The 22,185-nt window shown below is 52.9% G+C and overlaps 1 protein-coding gene across 1 annotated transcript in view; it reads left to right on the top strand.

The window, feature by feature from the left end:
* The window catches only part of MYO16 (myosin XVI), a 250,269-nt gene that overhangs the window by 136,306 nt on the left and 91,778 nt on the right, over positions 1-22,185 (top strand). Inside the window, 4 exon segments of the mRNA XM_037528697.2 lie at positions 12,382-12,493; positions 13,848-13,965; positions 14,688-14,759; positions 16,538-16,679. Coding sequence (XP_037384594.2) covers positions 12,382-12,493; positions 13,848-13,965; positions 14,688-14,759; positions 16,538-16,679 — 444 coding nt within the window.

Here is a 22,185-nt window from a genome sequence, read left to right as displayed (position 1 = left end):
ATCTTTGCAATTTTGAGGGAAAGATTCCTACACGTAAATAAGCATGCACTCGCTTATCCACATGCACCAAAAATCAATAAGAAATGACCTTTTAAGGCTGCAGTAAATGTTCCTCTGACTGTCAGTGAGTGCCAGTTAGTCATTACCTGCATTATCTCATTTGATTCTTTTAATTACCCTCCGAGGCGGATACAAATGCCATTCCTGGCTGATGGATGGGGACGCTGAGCCCTGAGGATAAGTAACTTGTCCACGGCCATGCAGGAAGAAAATGGAGTCACGCTGATCTCCAACCTGGTGCCTGCCTCCAGGACCCGGTGTTTACCTGCCAGAGGTGAAGGCTGCTCATCCACTCGGGGAGGGGCGATGGCCAGCCTTGGGCTTGAGAAACACACGTTCTTCTTGGATGTAGAACTATAAAGCCACTGCCAGCACCGTCATGACTTTAGGAAAATACAAGTTTCCCGGCACACTCGACTGTTACAGTCTTGCCTGAGTTTTATTTGCAGTCCCTGAAGCTCAGGTCTGACGGTGTCTGTTTTCCCCATCACTCGGCACACAGACGCTGTGGTCCCCAAACGCCCTCCCATCTTTGCTCTTTAAATGCAGTGCCCAGCGCTGACCTTATTGATGTCACTCTGCCTGTCCAGCGGCCATGCTGTCCCCAGCCTCTCTGCGTGGCTTCTGACCAGAAGGCCTCTTCAGCCCCAGCCTTTACACTCAAGCAGATTAACACTGAATAGAGTCTGGTTTCTCTATGAAAACTCCTGGCTCAGAAATCTTTAATAATTATGCTTTTCTGTCATGTCAAATAAAGTTTCCGTGGAGAGGCCGGCAGCAGCGCTGGCTGGGCTGCAGGGCCTGGTGGAAGGGCCGTCCCCGCGTCCTCTGAGCTTCTCTCTCCAGCCTCAGCCTTCAGGAGCAGAGTCGGTGTCATTCAGGTGAAAACTCCATCCTTGCTGAGAGGAGGGACCTCTCTGGACAGGGGTGGTCAGCCCGCCTGTTCACTGTTCAGTTACGGGGACAGAGCGCCTCCGGAGAGGCCAACACTCACGCCCGACAGCAAGCTGGGGTCACCCCACATTCCAGCACGCTGACGAGTGAGCCGGAGGAATTCCAGGCATCCTGTGTGGAGCCTCAAGTGGCTCCTTGTAACCCCCGGCCCACCCGTCCAGAAAGCCAGCCATTTATTTATGACTGGTGTGTTGGTGACAAGACAGACACTCCTGAGCTTGTTTAAAGCAAAACCCACACCTGGATTGCTAGGAGTGTTCCCATCGCATCTCACTAACTGAGAATCACCCTCCGGCTTTCCCGGAGCTAACGTCCGCTCAGGGGACACTGCCCCGCCTCCTCCTGAGAAGTGGCCCTAGCTCCCGACAGCCACTGCGTCCTGAGTAGCACATATTTGCCCCTAAAGTTCAGGCTAAGGAGCATGGCTTGGGCACACGCTCCTGGGGCCTGAGCGATGGGGATGGTTGTTCCCCCGCCCCCCCAGGTGGAGGCTCCACCTCCCCAGGACCACAGGCAGCCGCCCCCAGCAGTGTCTGGTGGGGGGAGCCTGCCCGTTCCTAACACCCCCTTCTCCGTCTCTGCACTTCTGTCCCTTTGAAGTGCTCCCTCCCTCGTAAACAAACATTACTGCGCAGTGCGCGCCTCAGGGAAGAGTTTCTGGAGAGGCTGCCCTGGCAGGACAGAGGGCGTGGCCTCACTGCCCGTGGCTTCGTGGACAAAGATGCCCTGGGGACAGGCCAAGCACACCTCTGGGGTTCCCTCGAGGCCTCCACTGCTGTTCCAGAGGGACCCTGCTCAGGCCTGTGTGTGTGCACACGCGAGGGTGTTTGTGTGCGTCGGCTGTATGCTGAGTGTGTGAGTGTGCAACTCGCCAGTCTGCCCTGCACACGTGGCAGGGGTGCCCCGGTTCAGCATCTCAGGGTAAACTCCACCACAAGGCCTTGTTTCCTGCATCTCTGGCACCAGACGCCTGAGTGGTGAGCACTCCCCGGCTGTCCCCTAAACCCTCGCTGGGCCGTCGCTGCCTGCTGACCCCCGTGGCTGCGGACCCCGACAGGAGAGAGTCTGGGAGCTGGAAACGCAGGGAGCTGAGGCACGATGGAGGACCCAGATCCAGGATGGGCGGTCACGTCCATGGTTCACAGGAGACACCTGACAAGTTACATGATGCGCAGCCTCTGGTCCACTGGCACAGTGGACACTTGGATTCGTTTTCTGTGAGGAGGGTTATTTGTGGCACAATCTGGAATCACAGGCTACCTCGTGGGGGCAGCCCTGGGCCCCAGAGCTCCCAGCTTGCGGGAGAACAGGCTGGGACGAGGGTCACGGGGGCAGGAGGCACACTCCGGTGGAGGCTGAGGGAGTCGGCCATGCTGGGTCACGAAGAAGCCAGAGGTAAGGCACTGGGGTGGGGGGAGTGCAGTGGGGGATGTGGACCCCGGGGCCTGGCAGCACCACCGTCTTGCTGGGGTCCAGCCCCTGGCACAGCCTCTCTGGAAAGCCCCCCAGAAGGACGCTCTCGCTGAGCCAGCAGCCACGGCATGCATCCCCCTGGCTTATTAAAGGACTCCCCCAGAGGTCGGCTGCGACAAGGCCTTGGCTGTTTGGTGCTGACTGGCGTTGAAAGCTCCCTGCAGGGAAGAAGGCTCAGATTAGTTCTGAATCAGCGGCCATGCTTTCCTGCCTTGGTGCTGCTGGCACATTCTCCTGATCTCCAGGCAAATTAATTTTGTTTAATTAACTTGGAGTTTTCTTAAATATCTAGGAGTTGGTTTAATTATGCGTGGCTACAACAATCTATTTTGTGAATGACTTGGCATCGACGTGGCCGTGTGGTTTGATCTGCTCTTCCCGAGCACGCCCGAGACGCCGGGGGCTGGCGTCCCAGACTGCACTTGCTTCCCTCGTCTTTGATGACAGAGTTTTGTTCCGGGTTCCCAGGAATTTGCTTTTTATGGAAATACCCTTGGTTCACATCCTGTTGGCATTCGCAAGTGCAGGCTTTCTTCCCGCACGTGTAGACACCTTAGGGCACCCACAGTCTCCACCTCAGTCGCCGGTGCCCTCTCCCACCCTGCGCTCGCTCCTCCCCCTCGGGAGCCTCAGAGCTTTGCTCAGCTTTCAAGGGTTGATTTAAAGTCTGTCTTCGACTGACCCTGTGCTTGGTGTCTCTGTGTTCCACATATAAGTGACCCCGTCGGTCTTTCTCTTTCTCTGCTGGATTTTTTCATTTAGCATCATCCCCCAAGCGCCATCCATGTTGCTGCAAATGGCTTGCATTTATCCTTTTGATTTCTGAATAATATTCCATTGTGCAGAGAGACCCCAACCTGACACTCTGCTGCTTGTGGGAACTCAGGTTGTTCCCATCATTTGGCTACTAAAAACAGTGCTGCAATTTCTTTCATCCTTCATTCATTGCTTCAGATACTATTATTTGACTGTTCATTGCCACTCCCATAAGGCAGTCGTTACACAAGCACATGTCGTCTTAGAAACTGCATCACCGTTCAGTTCACGTCCTTTAGACAAGGGGTTTCTATCATGTCTGAGGAATCTCCAGGATGGTAAAGCTTTTTAGACAAAATGCTCAGGAGTCAGCAAACACGGATTGTTAACAGTCACTCCGTTAGGAACTGAAATGCACACTCTGAGTTTCTGGTCCAGCCGACTCCTGGTTAAAACATGCACCAACATTCAAGTATTTACAAAAAACAAGGCATTGACCTTCTTAAAATGTCACTTTGCCTGCTCATACTTAATAATTAGTCCTTGCCACCGCGTATGCCAGCGCTGTGTGTGCTGCACACTGTGATGTGTTCTGAGGACACATCGCTGTCACCACACTGTCTGCCCTGCTGATGTGCACGGTGTCCTTCAGCAAACACTGTATCACCAACAGCCACAGTCCCTGCGCAAGTAGAAGCTCAGTGTTCTCATTTACTCAACTGCAGTCTTACTCTCTTGAATTAGCAGTTTATGGGAACAAAGCCCAGAGCCCTGTCTTTCTCTCACCTGACCCAGGCCAGGCTGTCTCCACAGACCCTCTCTGAGGCCCCAGCGCACCAAGGACCTGCCTGTCGCTGTGCAGGCCACAAGGCACAGTCTGAATTTTTGTTCAGCTGCTTCCTTCTCAGACACACTTTATGAGGCTGACATTGCACTAATATTAAAACCAGACAAAGACAGCACAAAAAGAAAGAAAGAAAAGCATAGACCCACTTCCCTAAAGCACACGGACGTGGAAACCCTCCACAGAAACCTGGCACACAGAATCCCTGTGGTGGACACGCGCCTGAGCCGAGTCAGGAGTGTCTGGCAGCGTCTATTGTGGAAGACACGGGCGGGGGGACTGCTGGAGGCGGGGGCTGACCCGCAGCAACCCCCTGGGAACGTGGCCGGAGAATATAGAGCTTAACCGGAGTGTTCCACGGGCGAGGCTGTGGGTCATGTTGCGTGGGTCATGTTGCATGGAGCGAGCAGGGTGAGCGAGACAGAGGTGGACCAGCGGTGAGGGGTGCACCTCCCAGAGGCCCTCAGGCGAGGGCAGGGCAGGCACGAGGTCAAGTCCGGATGAGAGAGCCACGTGGTGCGATGAGGTGGGCCGGGAGCTTGCTGGGAGTTTGGCTTTAAAGAAAATTGGGAAGATGCTCAAGGGTTTGACCTCGGGAGCGAGTTCCCTCCACTTAGTATGAAAAGAGAATGCTGAAAGCAGGTGGAGCGAGCAGGGCTGAGCCGGGTCCGGGGGCTGTGCTGCCCAGGGGCTGCGTGGTGGGGTCTGGTGAGGCGAGTGGCTGCGGGGACGCTGAGGCCGGGGCCTGTGCAGGGACCACCTCTCCGCTCAGTGACCACGAGCGCCTCGGCGGCGGGCAGGTGCGCGCGGAGCAGCGGGGATTCAGCCGCGGCAAATACGCTCGTGGGAGGAACTGAGAAGCAGGAGAGAGAAATGGGGCAAGTTCTAGAGACGCCTCCCTAGAGGAGACAGCCAGTTCTCACGTGAGTGGGAAGGCCCGGGTGTGTGGGTGGCAGCAGCGAGGAGCATGGTAGTGCTCACCTGGGCCACATTGATTCAAGGTCCCGGGGCGCCCGGGGGCCCAGGAGACGGCGGGCCTGCACCGGCTGCAGTGGTGGCTGCCCACGTGTCTGGTGGCACATCCTGTGCGTTTGCCTCTGGCCAGGGTCGCATGCGGGTGTCCACCTTGGTCAGTGCGTTGGCCCCTGCTGACATTCTGGTCTGTTCTTCATGAGGGTGTGTCCCAGCATGCCTTTCACGGTGCTCTGGGTGACTCTGCCCAGGAGGTTTGCACTCCTGTTCAGCCTTGACCGAGGCTCCGGGTCCATGTCCAGACTCTGCCCCGTCCAGGCACGGAGGTGAATGAGCCAGAGACAGGAAGTGCCTCCTCCTGGGAGCAGCCCCAGACCCTGGCTGGTGACTCGGGTTCCTGAAGGCTAACGAGCCGCATGTGCTGAGCAGAAACTCTCCCCGTCTCGCTAATTCACGCACCTAAATACTGAGCACTCTCTGCAGGGAGGGAAGGACGGCCCTCCCTCTGCCCGAGGGGACACGAGGGGCACCCCGGCCCGGGATGAGGTGCAGGTGGGGCCTGGCCCCCGCAGCAAGGTGCAGCCCCTGGGCTCTGTGTCCACCTAACTCTCCAGATGAGACACGGTGAAGAGGCAACGCTGTTGGCTCTGAGCTTGCACTGCTGGGGACATGGTGAGAGTTTGAATCTGTTTCACCAGATGTTTTGAGAAACGTTCTGACTGATGAGAAAATATGGACAAACTATTCTGGGAATGTCACAAGACCCCAAGGCTCCCTGGATGTGTAATTTATTTAAAAGAGTCTGTTCTTTTCCTGAATTTATTAAATAGAATTCTGTTCTTTTCCTGAAGACCCCTGGCAGGCTCGCCGCTTTCCAAACAAAACAGTTAGCGGCGAAGATATTAATATTCTCATGGTTGGAAATTTACGTATCTGACCTGTGGGTAATAAAAATCTCATTCATGTCCCTTTGGGGGAATTTAGAATGAGTTAATGCTTTCCAGATAGTTTAAAAACAATAAAGAAAAGGATTTCCTTTCTAGGAGCAGGGACAGGGTGGGCACGCGGCCCCCACCAGCAGACTTCGTTAGTAAACTCATAAACGGTGCTGGGCTTTGCCTTATCTGGTTTCTTTTTTCATATTAAACATGCCCAAGTAGAAGGCAGCTTTGCCCACAATAGAGAAGATATTGTTCTTTTGTATTTAACCTCAGATAAAACACTGAGCCAAACTTTGTGTGGCTCTCTGGGACCCCGGGACTTGAGAACACGCTCTGCACATCTTTTTGTGTGTAAGGACTTTTACACCGTGGGACCCTTCAGTCCACACGCCTCAGGCACACACCCAGCCACACCAGAGACCGCGTGTCCTGGAACCTCATGGCCTGGTTCGCCTTGGCAGGACAGCTGTCTTTTGTTGTTCATTTGTTGTCAAATAATTAATTTTTATTGAGACATAATTAACAAGCCACACTGTGTACACCACGTTAGTGTGGGACGTTTCTGTACCACGGCGGGAGCCCACCCTCGAGTTAGCTACACCTGCAGCTTGACACATGATGGTCATTTCTTTTTTTGTGGTGAGAACAACTAGGTTCTAATCTCTCAGCAACTTGGAAACTCACATGCTGTGCTGTGACTTCACTCTCCAAGCCATACGTGAGGGCTCCAGTGCTGTGACTTCATTCTCCAAGCCGTGTACGAGGGCTCCTGGGCTTATTCAACGTCCAGTTGTAGAGTTGCTGCTTCAACCAGTCCAGCAACACTGCAGCCAGGAGAAGCCAGCATGGCACACACCTGCCCTTAAATTCCATGTTGGAGTTTCATGCAAATGGTCATGGTGTATATGTGATAGTCACCTCGCTGCTCCCCTGAATCCTGTCTTCATGGCACAGCGACACTCTAGGCCAGAGGTAGTCTTCTTTTAATTTGCCCTCTGCCTGGCATATCCAGGGAGAGTTTCCCAGTGTGGACTCCGGCTAACAAAGGAAACCGTCCTATGGCCTAGAGCAAGGCCTGACACTATCCATGTGTTCTCAGTGGCATAAGAAACTTACTCCAAGATCCTCTTTGTGTTTGCCACAAAGCATAAATATACACACACTCATACACAGTCAGACGTACCCACACACTCATACAAAAAGCACTCACACACAGACACACACACCTACCCACGCACAACACTCACATGATTTTGGCTGTGAAGTTGACTTCCCTTGTGCCTATATCTCTGGAGTGCTCAACAACTCAACAGTTGTTTTTATTGACTTATTTTAAATGAATTTAACTTGTAAGGAAAACCTTTCTTATTCCAAAGTCAACGTAGAACTTGCATTGTAACATTTATTCCTCTGATTGGCTGCTTTATTCCTATAAATGAAATCAAAGATATTTGTATATTTGGTGCACTTTTAAAAAATTTTTTTAAATATTCTTTTTAAAAATAAGAAAAGAAAAGAAAAGAAAGGGGTGTTAAATTCCTCCTAAGAGCCCATTGAAGAGACCCATCAACCTCGTAAATTCATCAGGTCACAGGACACAGAATTAATGTTCTAAATCACACATGAATGCTATCAAAACATATTATCCTCAACTATTTCTGGGTAATGAAATGCTTCACTATGCACTTAACAAAAACAGGTACAGGATCTGTATGCTAAAAATTACCAAATGCTGAGGAAAGAAATCAAAGAGGCATACAATATTCATGGATAACAGTAAAGTTATCAAATATTACCAAAATAATTTATAGGTTTAGCACAAGTCTTGTTGAATTCCTAATAATGCTAAGGACATAGAAAAGCTTTTTCTAAAATTCATATCTAAAGACACAGATCCTAGAATAGCTAAAGTATCTTGAAAACAAAGTCAGAGAAATCTTTGTACCCATCTTAAAGCCTAGTATCCAGCTGTAGTCATCAAGACAGTGTGTTATTGGTTCACAGAATATAGATCAAAGGAAAGAAAAGAGTGCAAACAACCTCATGCAGTATACTCAGCTGATTTAAAATAAGTATAAAGCAGTGAAATGGAGAGAAAAATAGCCTTTCAACAGAAGGTGTTGGAGCAATTTGACATCTGAGAGAAAAGAAAACAATTGAAAAATAAAACCAAAACAAAAAGTCTCAGGTCATACAAGGGAAGTAATGAATCATAGACTTAAATATAAAACATAAAGCTGTAAAAAATATTAGGGAAAATAAGGAGAAAATATTCAGCACTTAGACTTGACACCAAGATGCATCTGAAAAAGGAAAATGGATAATTGAGTCCCAGTGTGGGTGAAAACTTTTGTTCTTCCACAGGCCTGTTAAGAGGATTATAAGATGAACTACAGATTGGGGGAAAATATTGCAACTCACATGCTAACCAGGGACAAGAATCTAGACTGTAAAAAGAGCTCTCCAAATCACTGGCCTAAAAACATCTCAGAATTGTCCTAATCCAATTAAAATGCACACAGACATTCACCAAAGAGGACATACAGGTGTCAAATTCACACATAAGTTGGTGGTCATCATCCCCTGCCAGGGGAATGCAAACCAAACCGCAGCTGTCAGTAATGAAAACTGTGCCAACGACAGACGCTGGTGAGGGTGCCCAGAGGTCGGCTTGCGCTGCCCCACGGCTGGGATGTCCAGTGCTGCCGTCATTCTGGACTGGAATTGGGTAGTTTCTTCTAAAACTAAAGATCTAGCTGCTGTGTGTCCCTGTTCCTGCACCCAGTGGCATTTAACCCCCTCTCTCCCTCAAAAAAAAGAAGATTTTTGTCCACACAAAAACATATCTGTAAATATTCATCTCAGCTTAGTTGAAGACAGCCCCAACCGGACGCCACCCGGTGCTTCCCAAGGTGGGTGACTGCACAGCCGAGCTACCTGGAGGACGACGCAGCGATGAAACGGAACCAGTGGTTGATACCCAGCCTGGACGAGTCTCCAGAGACTGTGCTTCCGTTCCTCAAAATCATGGCTTCATGGAACACATTTTATGATTATCCAAAATAGTTGTTGATCCTCAGAAAACTAGAGAATGTGGAAAAGAACATAAAAGAAATGTACCATAAACCAGTGACTCAGAAAACGGTGATTTCTGCAGGTGAGAGTCTACGTAGGACTGTCCTCCTGGCTGGCTTGCGTCCCTTCTCTGTCTTTCCATTCTGTTCTCTTAGGACTTTGTTTCTTATTAAAGTGAGTCAGTGGAAATTAAAACTGGGCCAGGATCTGGGTGGATGCGGCGCACAAGGTGGCGACGAAGTCTCCGTGTCAGCACCGTGAAGACCATGGCTTCTGGCGGTTGTTCGGGTCCTGTCTCTGCCTTTTGTGGCTGCATAGTGAGCACCTGCCGGGGAGCGGCGCTATGCAGCAACACTTTCTCACCAGCTAGAGCTTTTGCACGACTGTTTCCTGTCAGGACCTGGAAGGAAATATCTGGGCTCAGAGGGTTGGACCGACTCTGGCGACGAGGACTGAGCAAGGTGGCGGGAGCGCTGGGCTCTGGCGCAGTGTTGACAGCCTCACAAGCTCAAGAGCTCCTCTGCCCCGATCTGAACACAATTTACATGGAGAATAGCCGCGTCGTGGAGACTTCTCAGAGCTGGACTGCCGGATTGCGATGGTGGATTTTCTCTTTTTGCAAATGAAATGCTGAGTTGATGAAGAGCAGCGGCTCTCCAGAGCGTCCCCAGAAGAACGGGGTGGCTGACTTTTGTCCCTGACGAGATATTCCTGTCACAGAAATCAAGGTGGATTTAAAGTGTCCAATAGTAGACCTAAAATTTTCACTTTTGGAAATACAATTGACCTACCGAGCCCACGTGTCCCTTGTGCATTCGGACACGACAGAGCAATGCAATAAATAACCCTCACTATGCGGGTGACCTAAACTGGGGGACCTGCTGGTTATGTCCATTCCTCTTTCTCACACGCTCTCGCAGTCCACAGGTTTCTCCACTGAACAGAGGCGTCAGCGCGCGCTTGCACTCAGCAGAGACTCCTCGAGTTCACGAGCTAAGTTGTTCATTCGAGTTCTTGGACCTGCTCTGTGCAGGTGTCCTGCTCCCCGACAGGACGGTCAGCTGACCCCCGCATCCTGGCAGGGCTAACTGCGTGGTCTGACCCCAGCATTTCCAGATGTCCTCATGACATTTCACGAGTCAAGGGGCGCTCGGGCCCGTGCCCGCGTGTCAGATGTATTACGTGCAGGTGTGCACTCCCGCCCCGCGTGGGAGCAGGACAGCGCTGCCGCATACGCCTTGAGATGCGTCCTGTGAGTGACACTGTCCTCTGCTGGACTAGGGCAGTTTGGCGTGTCTCTGTTACCAGCCAGTAGCAGCAGCCACGTGACACAACCTGCTCTCCGGCCCTGCCCTGGAGTCCCCAGTGACCCGCCTACTCAGCCAGACCGCCTGGGCTTGCCTCCTCGGACGGGAGTGAAGCCCACAGAGCTTTCCAGAAAGGTCCTTGTTAGGAGACACTTCCTCACACTGCGCTGAAACCTGCCTCCTAAGAGCCTCCTGGCTTAGAACGTCTCCAGATTGGTGTGAAGACCGGGCAGGCCAGACCTGCTCCACGGAAAGGAATAGATAATATCGGAACGTTGACTGTGCCTCTAGGCCTAGCATGGACGCGCCTGAGTTAGCGTGATGCCTGTGGTCAGGTGACTGCCATGGCTAAACCCTCGGACTCCTCTGCACGCCTGCGGCCCTGCCTAGTCTGCAGGGAGATGGGGTGGGACAAGTATTTGTGGTCATTGATGTCACGAGGGCTTCGGACAGTCAGACCATCCAGGGCCACGGCTTCCCCTTTAGACTCCGCCGCCCGGGCGCACATTGATGGGGGTGCTCAGCCCGCGCCTGGCCGCCCTCTGCAGACCTCCCACAGGGAAACAGACTCCCCCCAGCGGGTGCTGGGGGCCTCTGCGCATCTCGGGGGCTTCCCTAAGCCCTGGTCTGCTCCGCTCCTTACCCGCAATGCAAGTATACAATTGGGTCCGAAAAGAGTCAATGGATATTAAAACAGCCTGTGCCATCTAAAACCTCATGACTGAAGTCCGTCTAGAGTCTATCCATATTTATTGATCATTCCATTGTTTGATTCTTTCACCCCCTTTTTAAGCAGGATCTGTACCTGCCAAGAGGGCTGGAAATGACCCTCGCTCCCTCCCCACCCAGGACCCTGTGGGACACTGACTGGGCTTGAGGGGCGTGGGGCCCGCGGGGGCAGGGCCGAGTGCCCGTCCCTTCCTGGCGTCATGACTGGCTGTCCCGGGGTGGGCGGGTTGAGAGAAGACCTGGACCCAGGCGCCCGGCGGAGGGTCTGGCCCGTGGTGATGAGCGTCAGCGGCCAAACATTAGTCCCTGCCGCTGCCTTTCCCTTCCCGTCGGCTTGAGCAGGGTGGCTCCACGTGCAAAACAGTTGCCCTTTTTAAGTTAGGGTGATATTTCCAGCACTGGATAGGAGTCAGAAAGGAAAGGGTCCTCTCCAGATGGATCCTCGTCAGATCCACGCCCCCTGCTTGTCCACTGCGGGGTCCCCCGCTCTCCCGCAGCGCCACCCCCCTCCAGGGCGGCCAGGAGGCTCCTCCCGCAGCACCACGGACAGTGGCACTGCGCGTGTCCAGGCCTCGGCCGTGGCTTCCGCGCACAGTGGAAACTCTTCTCCCGAGACCTGCAGAGCTTCCGCGGCTTCTCCGCCTTAGGCGCCGACTCTGGGACACACCGTTTCCACACGCGCTGCGCACACTCGGGCCTGCTGCCCTTGCACACCCTGCTCGTTCTTGAAGGGTGTCTTCTTGGCAAACTCACCTCCAAGTGTCAGCCCTTGGGGGCCGGGCCTCTGCCTCCCCGCCCCGCCCACACCCTGGTCTGGCCCCCCTGGGCGCCTGGTCCTCTGCCTCGGCCCTGTGCCCTCGGCGTCCGCCCCCGGACCCACGCCCTGGCTCACCCCGCGGCCCCTGGTCTCGATGCCCCGGGCGCCAGCACGTGCGTCCGGCAGGTTCCCTGCGCTTGCTGAGGGGAAGGAATAAATCAATGAATGAATCAGCCGCCTCCTAATCAAGTTACCAACAAACGCGACTCCCGCAGCCGACACGTGTGCGTGGGGTGTGGACACGCGGCCCTCCCGTGGTGGGTGGGGGCGGCTGAGGGGGGCCGCCCAGGGCAGCGCTGGGCAGTTCAGCGGGGCCTGCCTGTCCCCACAGTGAGCGCTGTCCTGTCCGTCCGTGCGCTCGGGCCCCGCTAAGCCCCATTGTGCTGGGGGCCGCGGGGACTCCTGCCTCTGCGGGTCCCCGCGTCCTGACGGGCCCTGCTTTCGCCCTGACAGGTTCCTGAGGCAGACCCCGCAGGGAGAGGCGCCCGCGGCCGAGCGGTCTCTGAACCGGGAGGCGTTCGCCGCCCTGAAGCAAGCGCTGGGTGCGGTCGGGTTCAGCAGCCTGGTGAGTCCCCAGACACTGCGCGGGACACCGGCCCCTCCTGAAAGCCTGTCGTTCAGAAACCTGCCCGGGCCCCGGCCCCTTCCAGGGATTCTGGCCAATACCCGGGCCCGCAGAGAGTAAGCCCGCGGCCTGCCCCAGGGTTCCCGTGTCCTCGGCAGGGACACCACAGGTGGGCTCCGGCACGTCGGGAGCGGGGCGGAGAGACCCTTCCCCCGGGGCTCAGTGGGTCACGTTTGCTCCCCCTGCCGAGAAGCCGCCGCTGGGCAGCCTCCGCTGGGAATCACGCCCCGCAGTGATCGCATCACGTTGTTAAGATGCCTTTGAATAAGAAAAAGGTTTTTTGGGTTTTTTTTTTTTTTTTTTGATTCTTAAAGAATTACCAAGTTCCCGCAGGTTCCCAAACTGGACACAGGATGTGAACACCGAGCCCCAAGCTAGGCAGGGGGTGAGCCCTGGTCGGGCGCACCTGGGGCGCGGCAGACGCCCCCACGGGCAGGCCCCTGGGATGCCCGCCCTCTGCTCACTTCAGCTGCGTCTTATGCAGCAAATGAGCCGTCTCGGCAAGGCCGCCACAGGCGAGGGAGGATGGACACGCTCAGCCCCCCCATGTCCCACAAGGCCCCGCCAGCCTCACTCGGGTGTCCTCTCACCAACCATTCATTGGTCTAGAGTAGTGTGTTTAGATTTATAGCTTTTTCTAGACTCTCCGCGCTTGTCACTGAACGGCCGTCCAAAACCAAAGCCAAGGTCTGACTCTGACTTGACGCCGCCTTCCAGACAGTCTCTCCGCAGACATCCCTGTTCTTCCTGCTCCGGCCGCTCTTGCCAATATCCCCCCCCCCCAATTTTTCTTAAATTGTCTTAACCACAATAAGCCCCACTAGCATTTTGTATCTGTTTCATTCTGCCCCTCACGCCCCCAGCAGACAAGTCGTGTCTCGCTGTCAGTGTGTCTCCAAGGACAGGCGAGGTGGGCGCTGAGACAGGTGCCCCAGCAGGTGGACGCCGGTGCCGCCTGGCCAGTGAGACCTTAGGGCAAGGTGACGCGTCTTGTGCTGGGGAGCATGAGGGCGCTGCTCACTCGTGCCCCGGACACGGGCATGCCCTCTTCGCTCTGGCTTCTTAAAGATCAGAAATGCCGATTTAGGGGGAACGTGCGCTGAGTCAGGAGCGTTTGCTCTGGCCCAGGGGCGGGAATCACAGAACCCGCGGGTCCTGAAGACTCACAGCCCCGCTCGTGACAGCCCCACTCAAAGATGCCATTTTTAACATCTATTTTAAAGTTTCTAGAGGTTTTTGTCTTTTATTCTCTCTTCTAAGCCTTTCTATTCATTTTCTCCGTGAACCCGTGTAGGAAGTGGAGAACCTGTTTGTGATCCTGGCGGCGATATTGCACATCGGGGACATCCGGTTCACGGCCCTGAGCGAGCCCGACACGGCCGTGGTCTCTGACCTTCAGCTTCTGGAGCAAGGTCAGTGGTGTGAGTTCCAGGACCTCCCCACGGGCAGTTGCGCGGAGCTGCCAGTAGGTGGAGACAGAGGACACAGCGGGGACAGAGCAGCTCTTTCCTCTCCTGCACAGTGGGGGTGGAGGGAAGCGCACCCCACTTTGTTCCTCCTTATAAAGGGTTTTGGGGTGAATAACTGGAGGTGCACTCATGTTCTCGTGCTGCCCACCACAGTAACAGGGCTGATTCTTCCGCACACACTTGCATTTATTTATATTGTTCTAAGTATTCTGCACCCCACCCCCGCCACCCTGATATTTTGGGGGCATGCTATTAGCTAAACAATTTAAACGGAATATAATTACTTCCCTTCAAAGATCTTGCCAAAAATCTCTCCTGCCTTTGAAGTTGCCTTGTTAGTCACTTCAGGAATTTTCCAAATACCTTCAAACCACAGATTGTGCATGGAAAATGCCCCTTTACCTGGTATCCACGCAACTTAGCCAGGGGTTGGGAAAACCACGGCCTCCGGGAGGGCGAAGGGGTGACCTGCCGAGGTTTGGCCCGTGAGCCTCCCGGTGTCGCTTCTGTCCGCCTCCGGCCGAGTCTGTTTGGGGTGTGCGCTCACGCCCGCGCCTCCTGACGGCTGTCTGTGGAGCTCACGCGTGGTGAAAGCCCCTGTTCCCGTGGAAGCCCCTGTTCCCGCCGTCAGAAATGCCGCTCACTTGGTGTCTCCGATGCCCTAGTGGCCGCCATGCTGCAGGTGTCGGCAGAGGAGCTGATGACTGCGCTGACGGCCGACGTCCAGTACTTCAAAGGTGAGCGCCCTGCCCTGGCCCTGCCTGGACGGTGCTGGTCTGTCTCGTGGCGAGTAAATCCAGCCTCCCTGATCCCACTCACTGGGCAGCGCCACGCCCGCCCCACCTCGGCTGGCTTGCTGTGCCCCCCGCCTGCAGTGAGCGCGTTGATGAGCGGGTCGCCCGCTCCAGCATCCACCCAGAACCCTTCCCCTGGCAACGCTGGGGCATTTATGGGCTTGGCGCCCTGCTCTCCTCCACAAGGGGCCTCGCCCGCCCCTCGGACCAGCAGCTGCCGTGCGGAGCTGTACCGGGTGCCGGGAACGTTGGGGTTTTAAATTCTCACAAGTCCCGATGAAGGGGCAGGGCCGTTTCCGTTTCAACGGACGGGAAAGCAGATTCAAAGCGCTCAGGTCATGTTGCAGGTCAGATCTCCAGCTAGTGGCCTGCGGGGGTCAGGACCCGAGGCCGTCCGCCCCTGAGGTAAGTGAGTAGGTCAGACACGTCAGGGCTCACCCTTGGGTGCCCCCCACTCTCCCCTCCCCACAGCACAGCCTGAATGCATCCTTCCTCCCCTAAAATTACGGTTCATCTCTCATCCGGCCTTATCTGTGTTTGCTGCCTTCCACGCGGCTTCAGAGATGATGCCTGAGCTATCGGTCAGATTTTAATGCTTGAAGAACCATCTTGCAAGGACACGCCACCTTTTGGGCAGTAAAATGTGCTCCCGTAGGAGGCCCCTCTCACGGGGCACGCCTGGCACGCCCTGGCCCTTGTCATTTCCATTCCAAGCTTCCCGAAGCTCCCACGGGCGCCATTCTAGCTGACGGTTTTGTGATGGAAAACGGAACCCCCGCCGGCATCTGACATCGGCCCTGCAGTCTTTCTGCCCCTCACTGGCCAGCTGGCAACCGTCAGAACCCCTCTTTGTGCTGATTCGGGGACCTTGCCCCTAGAAGTCAGAAATGGACACTTGCTCTGCGGTTCCATCTCGATGGCCTTGAACTTTAGCCCCAACTCCCCATTCCCTGCGGCCCACGTTTCCCTTTGCTCTCAGCCTGTCTTGGAAGCAGGTCCTCCCGACCTCACGGCCCTGACTGACCACGTGGTGTCAGTGCCCGTGGCTTCTGCCCCGCCGGGCCGCAGCGCTGGCCTTGCAGGCCGTGACCAAAGACTGGACGTAGCCCCCAGTTCCTCTACCTTCAAACAGAAACGCCATGCGAGGCGAGGCTCCGAGCCACCTTGCCTTTCGTTTTTTCTCCTCTATTCAGTTCTCTCCGTAAGATAAACAGCTTCTCGCTCAAGATTTCAATCCCCGTCTCCCCCGGAATGGCCTGGAAACGTCTTCCTTAGGACCGGTTTTTGCTCCCAAATCCCCGGCCCACATTTGGATTTTGTTGGGCCATTGCTTTGAAATTATTTTCAAGATGACCCACTTTCCAGGTGCCTGGGTGCCCTGGGGCGATCCCAGAGCCAGCCTGTGAGCTGTCATCAGAGTCCCAGCGGGGGTCAGTCCTTCTCGGGGCCGGTGGCCGCCTGGAGGGAAACAGCTGCCGTGGGGTGGACGCTGAGCTCCACATTCATGGCCAACAAGGCTGTGGCGCACATGGCGCTGGCTCGGGGGAAACATTTGTGAACTAACTGCCAGAGACCTCATCTATTGGGGTGAACAGGTTGTTATTACACCTCTGATACAGGGGGTTCACGGCACTGGCAGGATGTCACAGTTGTGTTTGCTCCTAGATGGGGATGCACCTGTTCTTACGTGCCCCACCCCCGCCCCGCTTCTGCTCTTCCAGGAGAGATGGCGACCCGGCGGCACACCGTCGAGATGGCCGAGTTCCACCGGGACCTCCTGGCCAAGTGCCTCTACAGCCGGCTGTTTGGCTTCTTGGTGAACACCGTCAACTGCTACCTCGACAGCCAGGACGAGCCCGGCAGGTAGGGGAGGGCGCGGCCCCGCTGCCCCTGGCATGGCCACACGGGACTGCGGGCGCCAGAAAGGCCGGCCTGTGAGCTGGACTGTCCCCAAACCTCTCGTTTTAACAAGGTGCTCTTCCTGGAAGGGCTGGTCGATTATTTTTAGAGGCTGAGGTGCCCCCAGCCAGACATGCGCTCCCTGTCGAGTTAAGTTAGTCCATGTCTCGGGCCCAAGAGGAAGGGCTCTCGGACTCGGGAGCACCCAGAGGCCTAACACGTGTGTGAACTTGGGGCGCAGGCGGCCGGGGTGCACGGCATGCAGGTGTCTGGCGGCCTGGGTCTCAGGAGCAGCTCCCGAGAGGGGCTTCTACACAGACCCTGCTCTCTGCACCTGCGCGGTCTCAGGGGACCCCCGGGGCAGCCTTGCCAACTTCTCGTCGCCTGGTCTCTAAGCAGCAGATTTCAGGGCTACACGATCCTCTGAAGATTACAGGTCTCCAGGGCATCGTGTCGGTGGGAAACTTGGTTAATATTCGTGTTGCTGATAATGACCTTGAACAGACCTTGGGAGCAAATGGCCTCCGGGAACAGCTTGTTGTCCGGGAACAAACGCCTCCTAAAGCGCCTTCCTTTGGAGAGAACGTGGGCACTAACGTGTATTCGTGGGAAAGTTCTTAAATAAGGGTGGACTTCTAGAAGGTGTCAAGGACAAAGGGACACTAGAATTCTCATTAGAGTGTACGTGTGCAAGTGCCCCCTCCGCACATGCCTGGCAGCCGCTGATGTCAGCGTGGGTGTGCACTTATCTCCACCGTAGCAGAGACCTTGGTGTTTGGCTTGGTGGGGATTCTTAATTTTTTTAATATTTCTGATCAGTTAATTTCTGATTTCCCTTTAAATATGGAAATTATTCCCACGGTGATACTAATAAGCCAAGTCTGCCTGATTAATGTATAAAATTATAGGCAGCTCCACTGAAGTTGACTTTGGAAAAATTAATGTCTCGTCCAGCTGCGTGCAGAAAGTTTTTGAAAATTTCCATTTGACATTAAATCTTACAGAGCCTTAAATATATATAATTGCAAAAACTTACACATTATCTAGGTGCTTTACTGCAAAGGCACCGATACACACTCATCGAGAAATATAAACATAAACTCTGAAAAACACATTTTTCTCCTCTGTGTAGGAGCATCGCCCCTGTCAATACGGGCATGTCCGATGTCTGATCCTTCCCAGTTATTTGCTGAGCAGGCACGTGAGGACAGGGATCAGTGGGATCCGAAGTGAGTTTATGCTCGGAGTTTAACTTCTGAGAGACGGCGTTCTCCTTGGAGTCGAAACTCCGTTTCTTCCTTTCCACGGCTCCCACGGGTCACCCAAAGCCGAATTTAAATTCCAAAATAATGCAAAGAAAGGTCATGTTTGCCGTGTTCCCAGCTCATTGAAATGGAAAGCTGGGGGTTTGCTGTCTTACAGCGCCATTTCCTAAGTCCCAGAAAGGTCTCAAAATTTGGGTAAACTTAGAATAAGCTTCTATTGTTGATGAAGCCCCATTATTTGGGAAATCTTGTAATATGCTGAAAAGGATTATGTAAAATATCCCAGTGGCTAACGCCCGGTGCGCACCTTGCTGTGGAGGGGAAATATTTTCACTCTATTTTTTGGCAAATTTTGCATGAGCGCATAAGCAGAAATGTGTTCTCTCCGAGCAAGTTATAAAAGGGGAAAATGAGTGTATTGGAGCAACTGAAATGTTTATTCTTGGAACGTCAGACTTATTTCCTGATGACAGTAAATCAGGCGCTGTATTAGTAGTCTGCGCTGGAAAATGCCTACTTGGGGTCTAGTCTACCTAGATCCCAAGTAGGGTTACTTCTGAGTGAAACTGCCGGGGTGTCTGGCTGGAGCAGCGAGGATGGTTGGCTCATTGAGACGGTTCAAGGCACCCCGTGTGTTTGCCCGGCCACAGCCGGTTGTCGAGGGCAGTGTCCACACCTCCTGGACCTGGCCTGCCGGCAAGCACCAGGCTGGACGCTGAGGCCTGCAGATGGCGGGGAGCATGCGGCTGGCACACAAGGGCCACCTGGTGGGCCGGGCGCTTAAGGAAACGCACGGAGACTCTGTGTCAGGCCACGTTGGAATGACTTGGTCCAGAAGGTAAAAGGCGTGATGAACACGGTCACTACGACGCAACGTGAAACGGTGATTCCCGTGGGCAGCGGGGGTGTCCTTTGCTGCAGTTTCCTTCCCGAACTTCCAAAACCAGGTGTTGGTTTGCTCTGTGCTTCTGTGGTCTTCCTTTGGGGGTGAAGTTACCTAATAGCACCCACTTTCATGTCTGATTCTTAGTCAGTTGAGAAATAATATGCCAGAGTAAGGAGAACGGGGCCCAGAGACCCACCTGGCGAGACGGCAGCGGGGCCATGAGGGGGCAGCCGCCCTGCCCAGGGCCCCGGAGCCAGACTTGTCCGGGTCCCGTCCGGCCAGCACTGAGGGGCAGTGGCAGGCCCTGCCCGGAGGACGGGGCTGAGCCGGCTGGCCCAGGGCCCCAAGGCAGGAGCAGACGTCGCCTACGAGAGGGCAGGAGAGCACAGCGGGGACTCCCCTCTCCAGGAGCCCAAAACCAGCGTTTCCTCCTAACAAACCTGAGTCTTACTTTGGAGAAAATAATGATCACCTGTGACATTTCTCAGACTGCTCCATCTTCCCTCTCCCCTGTCGGCGACAGCGCTAGGGGTTCCCGTCACAGACCTGCTGGGGAGGGGGGCTGCCCCCGGGGGTTGAGGTGACGTGAAGTGATTTACAGGTGAAGCTTTTCACATGTGAGCTCAGCTATTTAATTCCTGGAATCCTCAGGAGGACATTTTCTGCAAACTAGCCTGGAGCGTGTGTTTAGCACGGAATGGCAGGGAGAGGTGGCGTCACCCCGTGGGCACCGGGCGGCTGGTGCGGGCTCTGCCCTCCCCAGAGGCCCCAGGAGGGCTGTTCAATTTCTGACAACAGCCTGTTGGTGTTTCGTCGCTGCGCCTTCACCCCAAAGTCATCTCACCTTTTATCCTGAAAACTTCACAGTTTCAATACATGGGGAATTTATTTTTGTTTAAACATGGAATTGATACATTGATAATTCTATATTTTCAGTTGGATCTTCAATTGTCCCTACCCCGTTTATTAGAAATGCTTTTTACTGCCATCTGACTTTCAATGTGTTTGATTTAAACTGTATCAATAATATATTGTCTTAATAAGTAAGTTCTGTTTTCCTTAAGTGTTTGGCTCTCCCTGGGTCTTTAGTTCTATATCTGAATTTTGTGATCGCTCTGACTCAATTCATGCAAAAGTTCTTCTGGGATTTTGACTAGAATGGATACTTATAGATCAGTATGGGGAGAACTGGACATTTTTAGGTTATTGGTTCTTTTTCTCACAAATATTAAATATATTTCTATTTATTCATGTAGGTTTTTTTATATTTATTTGTTTGTTTATTTATTTATTTATTTATACAAGCACTGGGTACAGTCAGAAGCGCGGGAGGGTGAGAGGGTTCACCAGAGACAGAGCGGGGAGCAGAACAGGCAGAAGGACCGAAGCACACTGCTGAGGGGAGCAGCGGGCGGCAGGAGAGGTCTGCGCGGCGCCATGTGGGACCCTTGCCGGTGGCCGGGGATCAAACCGGCGCTGCAGAGGCTGCAGCTTCGCAGCCCAGCGCTCAACCGCTGTGCCACCAGGGGAGGCCCCTCATGTAGTTTTTACTCGTTTATATTTTTCTATCATTTTCTTGTCCATTTCAATTGAATTGTTCCTACAAATGTTATACTTTTTGCTGCTATGATGAGTGTTGTTTTCTATTACATTATAATTTGCTTATTGAGATGCTCAATCTTGAGTTTCTTATCTTGGTCTTATATTTAGAGACACTTCTGTCTTTTCTTATTCATTCTAATAATTTTCTTTTGGAATATCATACTGTTTTCTAACATACTATTCTCTTACGTCTGTTATTCTTCATATTTTGTTGCATTGTCTAGCGCTGCTTGGAGAATGTTGAAAATTTGCAATGAAAGTGGGTATTCTTTTCTTGTTTTCAAGTTAGTGTAATACCTATAAATATTTACCAGTGATAATCTGTTTACTTAGAGTTCCAGCAGGTCGTCTTCCTAAGTGTTTACCATCATGGATGGATGCTAAGTTTTATCTGCAAATGTCCCAGTGTCTATTAGTACTGTAGCAACTCCTTCCTTTGCTCTCCTGGCAAATTGTAGTTATGTATCTATTTTTTATAGTGCAAGTCCTATTTGTTAGATGACATACTTAATTCAATTTTGTAGCCTCTACTAAGGAGGTTTGCATTTATTTTCATTAGTGAACTGAGACTCTTTTTGTAATTTTTTGCTGTCAAGTTCACATAAAAGAGTAAATTTGGTAGCTTTTCCCATTTTTTTTCTCTGAAATATTCCTTAGAAATGCTCCCTAAAATCTTTGGGGAGGTAGAAGAAGGATGAGCTTTTGCATACTGATTTTTTTTTAAGTTTATGGATTGGGCCTCCTTGGTGGTACAAGGGGTTAAGCACAGCACTAGGAAGCTGTCCGCAGCCTCTGCAGCCTGAGTTCCATCCCCGGCCAGGGAGCTACCCACAGGGCGCAGGGACCTCTCCTGTCTCCCTGCTGCTCCCCTCAGCAGTGGATTTCAGTGAATCCACCTGTTCTGCTCCCCACTCTGTTGCTGGTGAATCCTCTCACCCCTGCACTGCTGGCCTGTACCCCAGTTCTTGTATACATAAATAAATAAATCTTTAAAAAAAATTTACAGATCTAACCAGATAATCACCTTCTCTTTTGAGTCATATGTAGTTCTAGAAAATCATCCATTTTCAGATTCTGAGTGCACGCCGGGTGTCAGGCCTGTGCCTTGCGGCCTGCGGGCCTTCCTGTGGCTCTCGTGTGATGACCTTTATTTACTGATTCTGTTTGTTTACATCTTTTCCCGGCATCAGGCATGTCTCCCTGAAGCTTGCACGTAAAATTTGTTTATTTACAAAATCTTTTTTTGTTTTGTTTTGTTGACATTTCTCATGTTCTTTTTCTTTGTTTTACTAATTTCTGCCATTTTAGTGCAGCCTTGTTTTGACTTTCTTTTACTTTTGCTCCTTTTCCCCCCAACTTCCGGAGTTGATTATTTGTTCCATTTTTTCGGGTATTGTTTCCCACCGGGTGTCCATCACGTTCCACCTGGTGCTTGTTAGCGCCTCCCAGAGGCTCCCATGAGCACTGCCTCTGTCGTCGAGCCCTACATATTGTGTTTGTGTTGTTTCAGAGATAAAATAGCAAGCAGTTTGTCAGAAAAATAAATTTGACGTGCCATATTTTTCCTTCCTTAACCCCAAATGGGGAGTTTTTCCCTCATTAAATAATGAGATTTCTTTTATTCATATAAATGTGGTGTGGGGACTTCTATTTCTGCACAGACTTATTTAAGTCATGGTGCTTATCTCCATGACAACCAAGCGACACACTGTAATGA

Source organism: Talpa occidentalis, unplaced genomic scaffold (assembly GCF_014898055.3).
Source record: "Talpa occidentalis isolate TD23 unplaced genomic scaffold, MPIMG_talOcc4v2.1 talOcc4.5, whole genome shotgun sequence".
Taxonomy (NCBI): domain Eukaryota; kingdom Metazoa; phylum Chordata; class Mammalia; order Eulipotyphla; family Talpidae; genus Talpa; species Talpa occidentalis.
The sequence above is the reverse complement of the archived record's forward strand: the minus strand, read 5'-3'. Positions and strand labels throughout refer to the sequence as shown.